General features: G+C 51.9%; 2 protein-coding genes across 7 annotated transcripts in view; one reads left to right on the forward strand and one right to left on the reverse strand.

Moving 5' to 3' along the window:
• Positions 1-1,431, forward strand: part of ARHGEF18 (Rho/Rac guanine nucleotide exchange factor 18) — a 53,377-nt gene extending 51,946 nt beyond the window's left edge. For all 4 annotated transcript variants that reach the window (XM_060276489.1, XM_035116970.2, XM_060276490.1 and 1 more), the window contains one exon: positions 20-1,431. In XM_060276489.1, the coding sequence (XP_060132472.1) occupies positions 20-147 (128 nt within the window). In that variant the 3' untranslated portion in view covers positions 148-1,431. The remainder of the gene's footprint in view (positions 1-19) is intronic.
• On the reverse strand, positions 260-11,813 carry PEX11G (peroxisomal biogenesis factor 11 gamma). Of its 3 annotated transcripts, none has more exons than XM_035117031.2 (5): positions 11,691-11,811; positions 7,966-8,157; positions 4,735-4,913; positions 4,219-4,269; positions 260-3,921 (listed from the first exon to the last, which is right to left on the reverse strand). In XM_035117031.2, the coding sequence occupies exons 1-5, from the start codon at positions 11,763-11,765 to the stop codon at positions 3,714-3,716; spliced, it is 705 nt and encodes a 234-aa protein (XP_034972922.2). In that variant the 5' UTR covers positions 11,766-11,811; the 3' UTR covers positions 260-3,713. The 3 variants fall into 3 exon arrangements, with proteins under 3 accessions (XP_034972922.2, XP_034972924.2, XP_034972923.2); XM_035117033.2 differs by lacking the exon at positions 11,691-11,811 and adding an exon at positions 8,728-8,871; XM_035117032.2 differs by lacking the exon at positions 4,219-4,269 and having other exon boundaries at positions 11,691-11,813.
• Positions 11,814-17,640: the final 5,827 nt, after the last annotated feature.

The following is a 17,640-nucleotide window of genomic DNA, read 5'->3' on the forward strand; positions in this document are numbered from 1 at the left end:
CTCCCTCTTCTCCCCGCAGAGCCGCCGGCCGAGGGTGCCCACCCTGAAGCCCTGCCCCCTGCCGCCAACCTCTTCAAGCCCAACAGCGTCCATGCCCTCCCGCCAACCCCGGACGATCTCGCCAAGGAGGACGTCATTTTCTTCTGACGTGCGCCAGGACGCTCCCCGCTGCTCAGCCTCCGAGGGACCGTGCCCCTTTGCTTGCCAGGATAGAGGCCAGAAAACAGCAGCGAGGACACTGTGGTTTTTTTTGGTGGGGGGGGGGAGAGAAGGGGTCTTTCACCGGACAGTCACTTGGCCGCCCACGGACACCCCGACTTCTCACGCTCTCTCTCCGTGGCATCGCTGTCATTTTTTAAGCACCTTCCGCAGCAGGCGAGAGAGAGCAGAGTTTGCCAACAGAGGTTCCAGGGCGGAGCGGGGACCCCGCTTCCTCCAAAGACAGGCCTCGGCGGGCACAGAGATGCCCAGTGAAGGGGAACTTTTGCGGCGATACGGAACAGGATCGTCATGGGCAGAGGGGTTTGCCTTCCTTAATCTGCCAGGTGCCACGCAGGGGCGTCCAACTTTGTGGCAAATGACTCTTGTCGTCGTCCCCCCCCCAAAATCTGGCTTCTCGCATGCCAGCGTATCCTGGGTCCAACCCAACGAGGAGCGTCCCTTGCTCCTCTCGCCGCCAAATGCTCATCTGCTTCCTTTGCAGGAATCCCCTCCCCAATTGATTTTTTTATTTGCTCCGGCTTAGAACCTCTCTGCCACCAAGGGATCCTTTTGGAACGGACCGTGCCACTATCTTCCCCTGCTTCCCGCAAATGCTCGCCTCCTGAAAGGTCGCTTAACATTGGGGGGGGGGAGTTTTGGACTGCAGCCTCGCAGCGATGTGAGATCAGCCTTTTGCTCCTCCCCAAATACCTGCGCTTCCCCAAAAGTTGCGGCTTCTGTGCTCGGTCCTCAGGGGGCGTCGGAAAGGGCGAGCCCCCCGGCGCAAGAGGCTCCCAGCCGCCCTTCCATCGAGGGGGGGGCCATTTCGTGTAATAACTGCGCCTTTCCTCCGCATTTATTGAAAGGGAAGCCCTCTTTCTGCACACAATCGCTGACCTGTCCATGCTCTGCTTGGCTATTAGATTTCTCTCTCGGGGGAGCTCCCTTCGGGGACGGGACCAGTTGCAATTTAAAGGGCCCCCTGCTGCCTTTCACGGGGGTGGGGGGAGCAGGCACAGTCCACATGCAGCCGAGGACAGGAGACTACCCAACTCGGGGGGGGGGGGAGGTCCCCAAAAGACAAATATTTCCCTCTGATGCCGCTGCCCCCCCCCCCGGGAAAAATTGCTCTGTGTTTTGAATATTTATTTGTTTACTATGTGTAAGCCTCCTTGAGACCCTCTTGGGTGCGAGAGTTGGCCCGTGCATAAATAAATGAATAAATATAGATATATATATTGCCTTTTGCCTGGTTGCTACAACTTGCATGTTGAGCAGGAAGGAATCGCGGCTGAGGAATTCCCCCCCCCCTTCCCCAAATCTCCGTTTAAAAACCTTCCAAGGGAGACCCAACCTGCTGGGGTTCTTGCGATTCCCGAGCAGAGCCTCCCTGGAAAGAGCCAGTCTACCTTAGCATGGCAGAAAAGCCTGCCGCTCTCACGTCCTGTTTGGGGGGGCATCTGGGCAGACGTGGGGCCCTATTCGGCCTGATCCAGCAGCCTCGGAAGTGGAAGGAGCTGAACCCCAAGCTCCCCCCTTCCCTGGGGCCAAGTCCCCGGAGAGACCTGCCTCCCTTTTGTACACATGCACAACAGCCTTCCTTCTTCCCGTTCCCCTGCTCCTGCCTTTGCTTTCTCCGGGGGCCGCATCCTGCGCTGACCACTCGTGCAGCAGGAAGAGCCCAGGGGGTGGGAAGCCCTTTAGCATACAAGCAGCGTTTCTACAGAGGCCCTCTTTCCACTTCGCCTGCCCAGCGGTGCCTCCTGGGACTTGCTCCAAGTTGGAATTGTAGCGTTAGAAGGGACCCCAAGGGTCATCCAGCCCAGCCTCATTGCAATGCAGGAATCTCAGCGAAATCATCCAGGACAGAGGGCCATAGAAATCTCCCGGGAAGGAGAGTCTACCACCTTCAACCCCAACAGCGACGGCGGTCAGGGAGTTCTTCCTTGGTGCTTGAAACCTCACACCAATTTTATTCTGCAATTTCCCCACAAGTGCCCTTGAACGTATCCTGCCTCATCCCTTTCCCTTCCCTGCGTGCCACGACCCCCAAGTTGTGCTCCTTCCCCACAAAACCAAAGCGAGTTCCTAGTGCCCGTGCTTCCGAGCGCAGCACTTGTGCCGTGTCGGGAGGGGACCCCAGGGGTCATCCATCCCAACCCGCTGCCAGGGAGGAAAACCGCAGCTAGCTCAGTGTCGCCCGCACTGGCTGGCAGCTCTCCTGGGTTTCAGGTGGGGCTTTCCTAAAGGTGCTGGGCATCCTTCCTCAAATTCAAGCCCCCCAACACCTCCTTGCTGCCCCCCCAAGCCCCACAAACAAACAACCTATGGCCAGGGCACTGTCCACCTTAAAAAGGAGCAGCCAAACTGACTCCCTCCGAGAAGCGGGATACCCTTTGGCTCCCCAATAAATGGGGCTGTTTGGGGATGTCCTGTGCCCCCCCCCAAGCCCAACTGGCCTTGGCAACAGGGACTAGAGGCACACCGCGACCTGGGTGAGGTTTGTTCGCAAACGAGACATTTGCCAAACGGCGAGATTTCCCTGAATCTGCGGAGGAGCGCTTTGCCGCATTTGGGGCTGGGAAGAGGCTGCAGACACACTGGAACTCCCTGCCTATTGATACCAGGGTATCCCCTAAAGGTAAAGGACCCCTGACAGTGAAGTCCAGTCGTGAATGACTCTGGGGTTGCGGCACTCATCTCGCTTTACTGGCCAAGGGAGCCGACGTTTGTCCGCAGACAGTTTTTCCGGGTCATGTGGCCAGCAGGACTAAGCCGCTTCTGGCGAACCAGAGCAGCACACGGAAAAACCGTTTACCTTCCCGCTGGAGTGGTACCTATTTATCTACTTGCAATTTGACATGCTTTTGAACTGCTAGGTTGGCAGGAGCTGAGACCGAGCAACGGGAGCTCACCCCGTCGCGGGGATTCGAACCGCCGACCTTCTGATCAGCAAGCCCTAGGCTGAGTGGTTTAACCCACAGTGCCACCCCCAACCCCCAATCCTGTTCCAGTTCTAGGGATTAAGAGTGCAGGAACAAGAAATGTTAAGGGTGCAGGGGGGGGATTTGGGGGGACAGAATCATGACTGAAGGACCTCCTTGCTGCGTCCGGAGTTGGAACCTATGCCTGGCTTGCCAAGCCAGCCCCCCCAACCCATGCAGGATCCGTGGGTCAAGGGGAGGAGGCATTTGCGGGGGTCGCGAGCAATAAAGGAGGCTCCCCTCCCCTGACCCCGGTTTGCAGGATACTTCATATCTCTGCATTTTATTAGGTTGCCCGTGACCGGTTTACACAGTGTGCATCGGGTGGGCTTTCAATTCGTGCCTGCGAGGGAGTCTTCTTGCCCCATGGCCATGGGGGGGGGAAGGCTTTGCCCCACGGGGAAAGGGTTTCCGAGGGCAGAAAGCGCTGCAAAGGAATCTGGCTCCCCTTTTCGTGGCCTTGACAGGAATTTTGAGGGTGCCGTCTGTCTGGTCTCCTCTGAAGCCCCGGCGGGACGCTGCTTCCTCTCAGGCGGCTCCCCCCGCGTAGGTCTGGTAGACTCCAATGAGGGACGACGTGGTCCCCAGCAGCCCCACGAGCCACGGGGGGAACCTCCCGGCCCACAGCACCCCTGCGGGGAGCCAGTGGACGGCATTGCAGAGGTCCGCCAGGTTGCCGGCAACGGTCAAGGCTTCGGCCCGGGCTCGCGCCCTCACTCTCTGAAGGGAGTCCTTGCTGCGGAGAGATGGAAGGAAGGAAGGAAGGAAGGAAGGAAGGAAGGAAGGAAGGAAGGAAGGAAGGAAGGAAGGGGGGGGTCAGTTGGAAAGGTAACCCCAAAGGCCATCCACACCAGCCCCTCCAAAGCATGGAATTGTAGAGCTGGACTTAAGGGGCTTAAGGTTAGTCTGGACTGAGTGCGAGGTTTTTTGGGGGCGGGATATCCCATAACCAGGACAAGGGGGGGGGGCTCTTGCCTGCCGCAGGAATAGGGGGCCAGTTCTGAAATATTTGCGGCGAAAAGGGATCTCCTACCTGGCCTGCTTCTGCCGCCGTCTTCTTAGCCGGCACAAGATCCTCAGGGATCTGGAATTGGGAGGGTCATAGAATCATAGAGTTGGAAGAGACCACAAGGGCCATCCAGTCCAACCCCCTGGCAAGCAGGAAACACCATCAAAGCATTCTTGACATATGGCTGTCAAGCCTCTGCTTAAAGACCTCTAAAGGAGGAGACTCCACCACACGCCTTGGCAGCAAATTCCACTGCCGAGCAGCTCTTACTGTCAGGAAGTTCTTCCTAATGTTTAGGTGGAATCTTCTTTCTTGTAGTTTGAATCCATTGCTCCGTGTCCGCTTCTCTGGAGCAGCAGAAAACGAGCCTTTTGCAGAAGGGACCCGAGGGTCATCTAGCCCAGCCCAACCCCCAATGGGGGGCCTCGCAAACCCACAACTTGCAAGGTGAAGAGTCTCCAGCTCTGGCTGGAGGCGAGGAGCTGTGGCGCCCCAAGGTGCCTTCTCTCTCCCCCAACTTGCCCCCCTGGCATTCCTTACCGTGCGATTCCCAGCAGCAGGGAGGTCGCCCACAGCAGGGTGCTGAGCACCCACCACTTCCCCGAGTCGCCCCGAATGACCTTGGCGTCCGCTGCCCACGCCAGGTGTTCGCAGGGGTAGTAGAGCTGGTCGGCCACATTGTTGGCTACCGAGAGCCAGCGGACGGCGGGGTCCTCCTCCTGAGAAAGGGGAAGAAGGTTGGGTGCCTCGCAAGGAAGACCGGCTCCGTCTCGGTCAGCGCTGCCCGCATGGGCCGGCAGCGGACTTTGGGTGTCTTCCCTGGGGATGCCACGGGGGCCTCCTGCGCAACACAAGGGGCTAGTCCCCATTGTGGGCACCTGCCTGTCTTGGGGAAACAATGGAGTGCGCTCCGGGGGTGAAGCCAAAGCGAATTGACCTCCGTGGGGCACAAGCCTGGTCCGGGGTCCTGTGCTGCCCAGACGACAAGACCCTGCTCTCTGCCTCGCTGATGGGGGTCCAAAGGAAAGCAGATATTTCCTGCATTGCAGGGGGTTGGGCTAGATGACCCCTGGGGTCCCAAAACTTATTTTTCTTTTCTATGAGATCAAGACGTTTGGCAGATCAAGGTGCCACCCAACTGCCTTAGGGACTCCGCTCTGGATTTTTGTAGGGTTTCCCCCTGAGCCTATTCTTTTCCCAAATTATTCCACAAGGCTTCCCTCCTCCCCGATGGGCTTCCTTCCCAGGTGGACAAGCCCCACTACCCCCCCTTCCCTCTCCGGCACGGGCAGAACCCACCTTCTTGCTCATCAGACCCCCTCTTGGTCCCGTCTTCGCCTGCAGGGGAAGCTCCTAACTCCCTTTGGGTTCGAGACCCCTCGGCTCCCCTCGCCCGGTTCTGCCAGCCAGTTGAAGCCGTTCCCAGGATCAGGGCTGCTGTCACTGAGTGCAAGGGGGGGGGGACTAAAGGTTGCAAACCGCCCCAGAAGGAGCAGGGCCTCCCCTGGCACCCCAAACACCCCATCCTGCTCTTGCAGTGACCAAATACCCCAAAGAACCTAGGGATCCAGATAGACTGCCTCTGGACCAGGAGGTTCCATTAAAAGGTAAGAAAACACCCAAGGGGGCCTATCTAATAATAATTTTATTACTTATACCCCGCCCATCTTGCTGGGTTTCCCCAGCCACTCTGGGCAGCTCCCAACATAATATTAAAAACAGTACAAGATAAAACATTAAAAACTTCCCTCAACAGGGCTGCCTTCAGATGTCAAGTCAGGTAGTTGTTTATCTCCTTGACATCTGATGGGAGGGCGTTCCATCCATGGGAGGGTGCCACCACCGAGAAGGCCCTCTGCCTGGTTCCCTGTAACCTCACTTCTTGCAGGGAGGGAACTGCCAGAAGGCCCTCGGAGGTGGACCCCAGTGTCCGGGCTGAGCAATGAGGGTGGAGACGCTCCTTCAGGGATACTGGGCCGTTGAGGGCTGTCAAGGTCAGCACCAAGATTTTGAATTGTGCTTGGAAAACGTCCTGGATTAGTTGCAGTTTCCGGCTCACCTTCAAAGGCAGCCCCACGGAGATCGCGTGGCAGTAGTCCAAGCAGGACATCGCGCACCACTCTGGCCAAACAGTGCAGGGAGGGTCTCATCCTGCGTACCAGATGGAGCTGGTGGACAGCTGCCCAGGACACAGAATGGACCTGCGCCTCCATGGACAGCGGTAAGTCCAAAATGACCCCCAGGCTGCGCACCTGATTCTTCAGGGGCACAGTTGCCCCATTCAGGACCAGGGAGTCCCCCCACACCTGCCTGCTCCCTGCCCCCCCCCCCCAAACAGTACTTCTGTCTTGTCAGGATTCAACCTCTCCCCTCTTGCGACTCCCAGCAGTTCAGAGGCATTTGGTGCCTCTGAGCACGGGCAGAGCGCCCAGCCCATGTACTTCTCCACTTCTAGGAATTGCTGCGATTCCTTCTGGTGGCATCGCCTAGATGGGACAGCTGCTGGGGTTCCTCACCCCCACCCTTGCCGGCCACCCCTTGCCGCTCTTCCTGGGTAGGTGGGGAGGCGACGGTCCGCCCTCCAGCCACTCACTCGTGCCACAGGCGGTCAAAGGGTGCCAGGCACCTCACGCCTTCTCCTGCGGCTGCAAACACCTTGCCCACGCCACTGTTTGTGTGATGCATACTTCCGTCTCGTGCTCCTCTGTTTGCGCAACCAAAAGAAATAGGAGTGTTTGCTCTGAAATCACCTGGGGGAAGTCACTTGGCTGCTCCTAGGAAGCAGGGGGAACCGGCGTGGGCTGGAACTTAACAGGGGCAGAGGGCGGGTGTGTTTTTGCTGTTCGAAAATATCCCTCTGGTTGGCCATGGGCGGAGCAGAGCGGCTGGGGAAACCCGGTCGGATGGGCAGGGTACAAAAAAAAATAAAAAATTGTTATTACTATTAACAGGCCAGCCGTTCGTGTTCAAATAGAAGTTATTAACACGGATGGAAGTTACTGCAGCAGTTGTAGAATATGAGATTATTATCTGGATCGGAACGTATTGGAAACTAATAAGATTTTTGGAATGCGGATATAAAGGAAACTGTCTTGCCATCCATTCTAGCACAGCGGGGGGGGGGGGCCCTCTTAAATTGTTTTGGTACAATCAGATCACGGTTGGCGGACGTAATCCGTTCTGGGAGACCGTTGTAAAACCGAAAGCCTCAATACAATAGGGAAGCTCAAAACTGGAAAACTAGAAACCAGAGCGGTTGCTTCCGGGTTTTTGGGCTTTGGGAGCCGAAACGTTCCAAAACGGAGGCCTTCGAGGTTTGACTGCATTTGTAAGATCGGTATTGCTAGTTGCCTTGCAATTTGGCGTTGTTATAATGAGGCTACCACTGGGTTGCAATAGAAAGCTAGTAATAATTGTGATATAAAAACACACCAGCTGTGCCACAGCAGCGACTCTCCCCAGTATACTGCCTCCGGCGGGAGGGACAGCTTTGCCCTTGTATGCCGATAGCCTTCCCCCAACCATTCCTCCAGCCCCCTTTTCATGCTGAGAGCCCTGCAGCAGCAGCTGAATCAGGCCAAAGGGGGTCCTGACCTTGCAGAATCGTAGAGCTGGGAGGGACCCCAAGGGTCATCCATCCCAACCCGCTGCCAGGGAGGAAAACCGCAGCTAGCTCAGTGTCGCCCGCACTGGCTGGCAGCTCTCCTGGGTTTCAGGCGGGGCTTTCCTAAAGGTGCTGGGCATCCTTCCTCAAATTCAAGGGTCACCCACCTTCGGCCCCAGGCCGTACTGGCGGCTGTAGGCGAGCATGGAGAGGTCGTCGAAGAGCCGGAGGACTGTCCGGCAGTGGCTGAGCTGAGCCGATATCGCCAGGAGGCTCTGGCCGAGGGGGGACTCCGCGGGGTGGCTCCTGGCGGCCAATGCCCCCCCTGTGAGCTGGCAGCCATAACCGAGGGTGCGGACCTGGCAGGGGAAGACGAGATCACGGTTACCTCTGCATTTTGGAACACGGATACCCTGCTTCGATTGTCGCCGGGGGCTTGTTATTCAAAAAGCATCACAATTGGGAATAAAAGACGTGTTTAAACGATCCTATAGTTGGAAGGGACCCCGAGGGTCATCCAGTCCAACCCCCAGCAATGCAGGAATCTTGGCTAAAGCAGCCAGGACCAAGCTCTGCTTCAAAACCTCCAAGGAAAAGATCAAAACCCACCTCGGATTTAGCTGTCTGTTAACGGCTGCTACGGTTATGGAAAAGTAAGCGAGAGAATGTTGTTTCGCTCGCTGCGTTTCCCGCATTGCCGGGGGGGGGGGGGAGGTTGGAGCGGGTGACTTTGACGTCCCCTTCTACGGCTGAGTGCGGATGAACCCAGCTCCTCCTCTTAAAAAATAAAATTGAAATTGATTTTATTAGGTTTCCAAAATGTCACAGATCAAATATTTACGTAACATCTTGGTTTCCTGAAAGGACTTGGCCAAACCCTTTCCCCTGCTGCCTTGATTCTGAAAACCTCTCATCTATTACAAAATCACCTCCAATGCAATTATTTCATCGTTCGTTTTCCTTCCGGAAACCAGCTTCGATCCGGACTCCCATTCTGCACTTTGTAAGAAATTGACTTTTATCTTTGTGGTCCATTGGAATTCCCTGCTGATGGATGGTGCCAGGCAGGAACTTTTGCTTCAAATGCTGGCATCACTGAACTACGGGGCTGAAAGGTTACCCAGGGGCCATCCAATCCAACCCCCTGCAATGCACAAATTTTGTATAGGTTCATCTCATTTCTGCCACCCAATTCCAAACACTTTTCAAACAAAATAAACCCAAATTTGCGTGAAAACCCTGGTCCTAATAAATCTTCCGATCCAGGCAGCTTCCAGAGATCCCTTTGTGGCCCTGCACATTCCTGGAAGGTTAACTTATGTTTAGCCAACATATTTTGCAAATCTGGAGGAGGAAGGCATGGGAGCACCAGAAATTTGGGTTTCCCCTTCCTCCATCCAGTTTGTTTCGGTCTTAAATAGAACAAAATGTGTGGGTTAAGTTTCTTTTTTTAAGGCTGCTGCTGTGAGATAAGAAAGGAACAATTGCATTTATTTATTAACAACCATCACATTCATTTATTTTTAGCATGCGATGCACGAGGTCAAAATTTAAAGTCGGACAAGGAAATGGTGGTGTTTTTTTTTAATGCCTCTGCCCACTTTCGGGCAACAATTTCAGGTTATCTCTATGCTCCGTTAGGAAGCAGGGGGGAAACGGCTGCCAGTCAGAGCATGCAACACTGAGGCAGCTGGATCGGCAGTCCGATTCGACACAAGTTAAATCTGAACCATGAGGACTGGGATCTTGATTTATTTCTAAGAGAAGGAGCATCACTTTTCTTATTAGGTGATTCTGAAAACCTTTGTGCACCTTGGCTTTCTCATACCATAAATATGCATGTCACCCAAATCTGTTATCGTGTCCTTCCCAATCTGATGTACCTGCATTTTTCAATATTATCCACTCCCAGAGCCAGCAAAGACAGGAAGCCTCATGGTCTAATTTTAAATCTGGCAAGGCGAAGCCTCCTCTTTCTTTAGCATCTGTTAACAACTTGTATTTTATTCTGGGTCTCTTCCCCTGCCAGATAAATTTTAGAAATATATTTTTGCCCTTCCTTGAGGCTTCCTGTATTGCCGGTATAGACTGAAATAAAAATAACGTTCTTGGCAATAAATTCATTTTTATAACTGATATTATTCCCCCCCAAAATAGCTTCATCCTACTCCATATTTCCAAGTTTCTCTTTATTTCTTTCCAAGTATTTATATACTGGTAATTATCTTTAAATATGTTGATATTCCTAGCTGTCTGCCATACCCCAAATGGTTTAATAAAAAAAAGAGAAGCAACATCGCTTTGCGTGCAGTTTTACTCCCAGGTACTTCCTGGAAGCTGCTGCCAGTTAGTGCTGGCAATGCTAAGCTCGATGGGCCAAAGGTCTGTCTCAGGAGGAGGACGTTTCCTAGCTCCCAGGGCAAAGTCTTAACCAACAAACCTTTCTGCTCTTTCTTTCCTAACATTTATATACAGCAACAAGTGCCCTAAAGGCGCCTTCATTCCATCCTTTGGCCCATCCTGACACCAAAGCTTAAGAAACAGTGTCTGACTAATTATTTTTCCTCATCCAGCCTGGTGTGTTTTTCCTTTTATGCTGCGTCTTTTTTTAAAAAAAGATTGCACTCCTGAGTGTGCATACTCTTTGTAAATCTATTATACCTTTTATAGGGGGCTGGACACTGGGGTTTTTATATACAGTACATACATGTTTATGCGTATGTACAGATACAGTATACATATTTGCTGTTTTAAATGTCCATTTTATAGTGGAATCCCTTCAGTAATGTTTCCTTTTGAAATTTTGTTGCTGTTTGTTTGCTGCATTTAGTTTCCTGTTGCTCTGAATCGATACTTCATATTTGACTCTCTTCAGTACATGTTTTATTCTGCGTTTGATGTTTTAATGTTCTAAACCGAGTTGAGATATTACCCTTAAAAACAGAAAATGATCTATAATAATAACAACGATAATAATAATTAATATGCTTGAAATAAACTGATTTCCACTGTTTTTAGCGGGTCTATTCTGAGGCACCTCCTTGGTGGGGCCATGCCCCCTCTCCCCCAGCCACGCCCACCCTCCCTTAGGTCCTGCCCATAGCTGGCTCTCTGATCAGGCCACACCCATCACCCATTAAGCCACACCCTTACCAGGCACCTCCCACCATTAGGCCCTGCCCCACTGCTCTTAACAGGCAGCCCAGCCTGATTTCCAGGCCACTCCCACTACCCACTAAGCCACGCCCCCTGGCCAGGCTCCTGCCTCCATTAACAGACAGCTTCATCCCTTATCAAGCCCTGCCCACTACACATTAAGCCCCGCCCACATTAGACCCCTCCTACCTCTGCAAAGCCCCGCCCCACCACTATTAAGAGGTGGTCCGAACTGCCCTTATGAAGCCACACCCCATAGCAGGCTCCTCCCACCTCTATTAAACCCTGCCCCACTGCTCTTAACAGACAGGTGGCCTACTCTCCAGGCCCCGCCCACTACCCATCAAGCCCCGCCCCGCCTCTTAACAGACAGCCTCAGCCTTTATCAAGCCCCGCCCAGTACCCATTAAGCCGTGCCCTTATCAGACTCCTCCCATCTCCATTAAGCCCCGCCCCACTGCTCCTAACAGACGGGGAGCATGTTATCCAGGCCACGCCCACTACCCAGCAAGCCACGCCCTGCCAGCCTCACCCCTTATCAAGCCCCGCCCGCTATCCAAACCACGCCCACATCAGGCTCCTCCCACCTCTTGTCAGACAGGCAGCCTGCTTTCCAGGCCACGCCCCCTGCCATTAAGCCACGCCCCCTTACCAGGCTCCTGCCTCCATTAAGCCCCGCTTAACAGACAGGCTCCCCCCTTAGGAAGCCCCTCCCCTCCCTCCTCTCCCCGCTCACCGCGCGGTCTCTGCCCCGGTGAGTCTCCAGCAGCGCCACCAGCGCGCCGAACAGGCCCTCCGCTCCCGCCGCCATGGCAACGCTTCCTGGTTCGTCCGCCTCGCCCCTCCTGAAGCCGTCCAATCCGCGCCGCCCGGGAGGAGGAGATGGAAACTACAAGCCCCAGAAAGCATTGCGCAGCAGTGGACGGGCAGCCGGAGCGGCCAAAAGAGTGCGCGGGCGGAGAGAAGCGGAGGGAAATATCGAAGGTCGTTAAAGAGGGAGAGGGAGAGGGAGAGGGAGAGGGAGAGGGAGGGGAAGGGGAAGAGGAAGGAAGGAAGGAAGGAAGGAAGGAAGGAAGGAAGGAAGGAAGGAAGGAAGGAAGGAAGGAAGGAAGGAAGGAAGGAAGGAAGGAAGGAAGGTCGATTGGAAGGAGGAAGAATAGATATAACGGGGGTAAAGAGGGGGGTGCTTGAGCCGAGATTGCTGCCTTGCAGCGGGTTGGGATGGATGACCTTTGGGGATCCCTTCCAACTCTTCCGTTCTGTGGTTCTTTGGGACAGAAACGTGAATAAGAGAACTCCCCTCACATTGATCGCCTTTTGTGAAAATATTGGCCTGGCATAAGAATTTATCTATTAAATTAGTTTCATCCAGTGCTTTTTTTCTTTAAAAATGTTTAGGGGTTCTCTCATTTTGACTCAAGAAAACCATCATTTTATAGTTCAAATCCGGAAAAATAAATACAAATAAATGGACAAAAGGACAAAGATTCACAAAATGCTTAGGGGTATGCACCCTGCGCCCCACCAGAAAAAAGCACAACATTTATCTATTAAATCTGCCGCTGGCTGTTTTCCGCAGGAATTGGCCTAAGCACCGTTATCCTGGCTTTGGGCAGGGGTGTGTCATCCCAGATCTTCAAGATGATGTTATATGTGGAAAGAATTTAAAAAGAAGAAAAAATATGTGGAAAATCAAACGTATTGAAGAGCCACAAAGACAATAGGGACCTAATGGCACCTCCTTGTTCTGGACTAAGCAGCCAACTGGATTTGTTGCTAACCTTACAGGGGGTTGCACTGGATGACCACTGGGGGTCCCTCCCAGCTCCACAGTTCTGTGATTCCAGTTCCAATTCCAGTTCCAGGTGGGTTTGCTCTTTTGGCAAATGTCTGAGTGAGACGAATGGCGCAAGCTTCTAAGGATCAGAGTCCATTCCTTCCGGCCTTGTCCTCAGTTGACAGGCGCCACGAGGGCACGGAGGCGGGGGAAATTGGCAGGAACCCCCTCCCATGCGTGGACGGAAAGAGAGAAAGCAAACAGGGAGGGCAGAGAGCCACAGAACAACATTGTGGGCCGAGAATGGAGCTCCAAAACAGCCAGAGGAATCGGAGAGATCGCGGGATGAGGCGATAACGAGGCTTTCAAGTTTGGCCTTGGTGAAGGAGGGAGATAAAATGGAGCAGAAGCTGGGCACGGCTTCCCTCTTCTTTGGCGGGGGTCCTGCTCCGAACTCGCAAGTTTTAAACGGCCGCTCCGCTTCTTGTGATCCCTGCATTGCAGGGGGTTGGTCTGGATGACCCTCGGGGTCCCACCGGCCCTTCCCATTCTAGGCTGCGTTCTTTCTCTTTGAAAGCTAAAGGCTGCGGGTTTCAGGCGGACTTCTCATTGCGACAATTTGAATGCTACTGGGGTGCTTATACGGCTGTACAGCGCCCAGCGCCCTGAACAAACTACAATTCCCAAGATTGCCCCCCCCCAATAAAGAATTCTGGGAACCATAGTCTATCCATCGCAGAGCCACCTTCCTCAGGATCCTTTTCAGGAAGACTGTCTGGCGGCCCCGGCATGCCCAGACAACAAGGGGCAGTCAAGGATTCATGGAACCAAAGAGTTGTAAAACGGGAAGGGACCCCAGTGGTCATCTAGCTCAACCCGGGCAAGTGAGGAATCCTACCTGCAGCAGATGGGCCTGCAGCCAGGCGATAGTTTTTTTTTTTAAAAAAATCTGACCCTAATAGAAGCCAGTCGAGTCCAACCTTCCTTTCCTCGCAGCTGACCAAATACCCAGGAGAACCTGCCCCTGACTAGGAAGTTCTATCGGAAAATATATGTCCAGCCACCTGTCCCCACATGGCCTGCCAGGCACCCCAAAGGGAAGACCCAAGAGGAGCAGCTTCCCCAACCCCCCCTTTGCTCTCCACCGTTCTAAGGTAGGCTGCTTCTCTCCATGGAGGCTCCGCTTAGGAACCATAATACATGGTTTAAATCAGCAAAGGGTTCCCGGGAGATGATATCTAATGAAATGAAAGTGGGGGAGAGACTTTTAGGGAAAGACCAGAAGCCTTCTGATTAGGAATATTAGGAACGGAAGACCAGGCAGAGGGCCTTCTCGGGGGTGGCACCCTCCCTTCAGATCTCAAGGAAATAAACCACTACTGTACAGTATATGATTTTTAGGAGACATCTGAAGGCAGCCCTGTTTAGGGGAGCTTTTAATGTGTGGTGTTTTAATTGTATTTTTAATATTTTGTTGGGAGCCGCCCAGAGTGGCTAGGGAAACCCAGCCAGATGGGTGGGGTATTAATAATAATAATAATAATAATAATAATAATAATAATATATTCCAGGGTTCCAGTCAAGGGGTCTTCCTTCACCAGCGCTGCCTGGAACAGCCAGGCTCTGGTTCCCAAATGGAGCCTCCATGGACCGCCCCAGTGTACCTCACAGTACCTGCAAGGACGAGGCTTGCTGCTCCGACATTGCAATGCATCCTTGTTTAAAAAGAAAAAGAAAATACTTTTAACTGGTGTGTGTGTGTATTATTGGATCGTTGTTTCCATTTCAATGATATATATTTTGCAGTTTTGCATTTTGATTTTCTTCTGCGAGCCCCCCTTGAGACCTCTGGTGTACAGGGTGGTGGTTAATAATAATAATAATAATAATAATAATAATAATAATAATAATAATAATTTATTATTGATACCCCGCCCATCCGGCTGGGTTTCCCCAGCCATTCTGGGCAGCTTCCAACAGAATATTAAAATAAAATATTAAACATTAAAAGCTTCCCCATAGAGGGCTGCCTTCAGATGTCTTCTAAAAGTCTGGTAGTTGTTTTTCTCTTTGACATCTGGTGGGAGGGCGTTCCACAGGGCAGGCGCCACTACCGAGAAGGCCCTCTGCCTAGTTCCCTGTAGCTTTGCTTCTCGCAGCGAGCAGGGCCGGCGCTTCCATTTAGGCGGACTAGGCCTTCGCCTAGGGCGCCGAAATGGAGGGGGCACTGGCTAGTGAGGCGTCCGTGGCTTCCGCTGGGTCGCTAATGGGAAGCCGGCCGTTCCCGCGGCCCACGCCAGCCCCGCTCCCATTGCCGCCACCGCCACACTGCCGGCGGCCCACTTCATCGTCCCGGAGGCGGGATGAGGATGAGGGCGCCGTGTCCATGGCGGTGGGTTACATGGTTTATTTCATAGAACTATGTGTATGTACAGCCTAAGCCTATGTGTATATACAACCTAATTCTGTATTCCATTGATGAATCATCAGTTAATGGTTAGGGCTGCAATCTCATCAAATAATCTTTAGCCATATCTACTGTTTACATTTGCATACAGTAATTTTGCATATACAATTCTGAACCAAGAAGCATACGTTGTTTTTGGATGATGTATACATGTGCTGTTTTTTATTTTTATTTTATTTTTATTTTTATTTTTTTCTATTTTCTATTTCTATTTTTTATTTTATTTTATATTAATTGGGGGGCACCAGAAGGTGATCTCGCCTAGGGCGCAAAAAACCCTAGCATCGGCCCTGGCAGCGAGGGAACCGCCCGAAGGCCCTCGGAGCTGGACCTCAAATTCCAATAAATCATACTAGCAAATAACTGCAACCAGGAAGGCAGGAGAGGCAGAGAAGGAGAAACTGGGGAGGGAAAAACACCTTCTGGGTCGCTTTGCATCTTGGCAGAGATACCAGGCAGGACAGATCTGGAAAGATGCCAAAGAGACAGGTGTCACAGGCAGGCAGGTATTTTCCGGTGCATGTTATCTCCAAGCCACATTCCTCGCCCGAAACCTTTTCTCGGTTCATGGAGGTGGGAAACACGCGTCACCAGAGGCATCGCCCTCTCCTTTGCGAAATAAAAATAACTGAGCAATGAAACAATGCGGTTCCGAGTCGCATTGCGCTCAGAGTAGACCCACTGAGGGGGATGTTCTGCAGGCAGCTTCATTCATTCATTTCCTTCCAGGTTCATACATTTCACTAATCTTGCAATCATCTTAACATTATAAAGCTCCACTTCCTTCCCCCTCTTTCTGCAGTTCCTTAAATTTATTTTCAATCTCTTCTGCACATCCAAATTAACTGAATTTGCTCATTTATTCCTCTTCTTTAAATATTGACTCTTCTGAAACTGCAGGTTGTCACAATAATCCTGCCCGTGTTTTTATCTGTTTGAAGTTTTATCTGTAAATATTCCACAAACCATTTCCATTTTTTAATAATAAAAAAGTTTGTCTTGATTTCTAATTATTCAGGTAAGTTTTGCCATTTCTGCATATTCCGTAGGTTTTTGTATCCCTTCTTCATTTGCTGCGACTTCTGCTTCTTTCCATTTTGGGACAAGTAACACTTTTGCCACTGTAGTCGCATACATGAATAAATTTCTGTACAGTTTGGGTAATTCTATCCCTTTAATTCCCAAAGAGTAAAGCTTCTGGTTTTTTTGTTTTTTTAAAACAAATCTTCTTTTAAACATCCTTTTTGATTCATTATATATCAGTTCCCAGTAAATGGAAGGAAATGCTCCAGGCAGCTTCAATGGGTCCATCTGTTTCCGTGGGTCTACTCTGACACACATGGCTGTGCACAAGTTTGCTTTCCTAGTAACAGCAGCAATAATTTTATTTTTTGCATCCCTTTCCGTCGGACTGGTTGGCCCCAGCATGTTCAGAAACATCATACCGCATCAGATGCTAAAAACTCGGTTTGTCACGCCAAAACATTACCAAAATAATAATAATAATAATAACATTTCCACACCCCAGTTACTGGTAGGCTGCTCTGTATAATAATAATAATAATAATAATAATAATAATAATAATAATAATAATAATAATAATATTTATACCCTGCCCATCTGGCTGGGTTTCCCCAGCCACTCTGGGCGGCCCTAACAGAATATTAAAATATTATTATGCATTCTTTGGTCCTAAGTTAGCGTCATCATAGGTCCTAGGAGCCAAATTTCCCCAGTAGTAGGAGGAGATAATGCGGAATTTTTAGCTCTTATAATCTTAGCGGCAGTTATACCAGTTATACGGTCAAAAGGTATTTTTGGATATGCAAATAAAGGGGTTTCTTTGTATGATCAGGGGAGGCCAAGAACAGGTCCGGCGAGTTTCGGGAAGCAGCTGGATCCAGCATCTCCTTTGGGGCCAGGCATTTATGGGCACTCGCTGGCGCCAGACCAGACCAGACCAGTCACAGCATGGAGACAAGAAGCGATTCCCTGGCCTGGCCAGCTTTAAGGCTTTGTCTGCGGGTGCAAAGAGCACATTTCCTTGCCCCCCGAGACACGCATTTGCTGAGATCCAAAGAGAGGGGACACCCAGGCTGCTGTGGGAAAAGGGGAAAGAAGGGGCAATTAAACCGGCAGGATCCCTTGTGGGCAGACAGTGGAGGTTGAAGCCAAACCGAAATGAACTCCCCGGGGTGCAAGCCTGGGCAGGGTGCCAGGGGGTCCTGGGCCAAAGGAAAGCAGAGATTCCTGTATTGTGCAGGGGGTTGGGCTAGATGACCGCTGGGGTACCAAATCTACTATTTCCCAATTGTATGGCGTCTGGCACCTGCAGGAGTTGCCAGAAGCAGGCGTCCAAGGCGCCACCCAATGCCCCAAACGCCAAGCAAAAGAGAAAACCTCAATGCCAGCGATAAGGGGAGAGGCAGCGGCGGCCTAGT

The sequence above is a fragment of the Zootoca vivipara genome, chromosome 6 (genome assembly GCF_963506605.1).
Source record: "Zootoca vivipara chromosome 6, rZooViv1.1, whole genome shotgun sequence".
Classification (NCBI taxonomy): domain Eukaryota; kingdom Metazoa; phylum Chordata; class Lepidosauria; order Squamata; family Lacertidae; genus Zootoca; species Zootoca vivipara.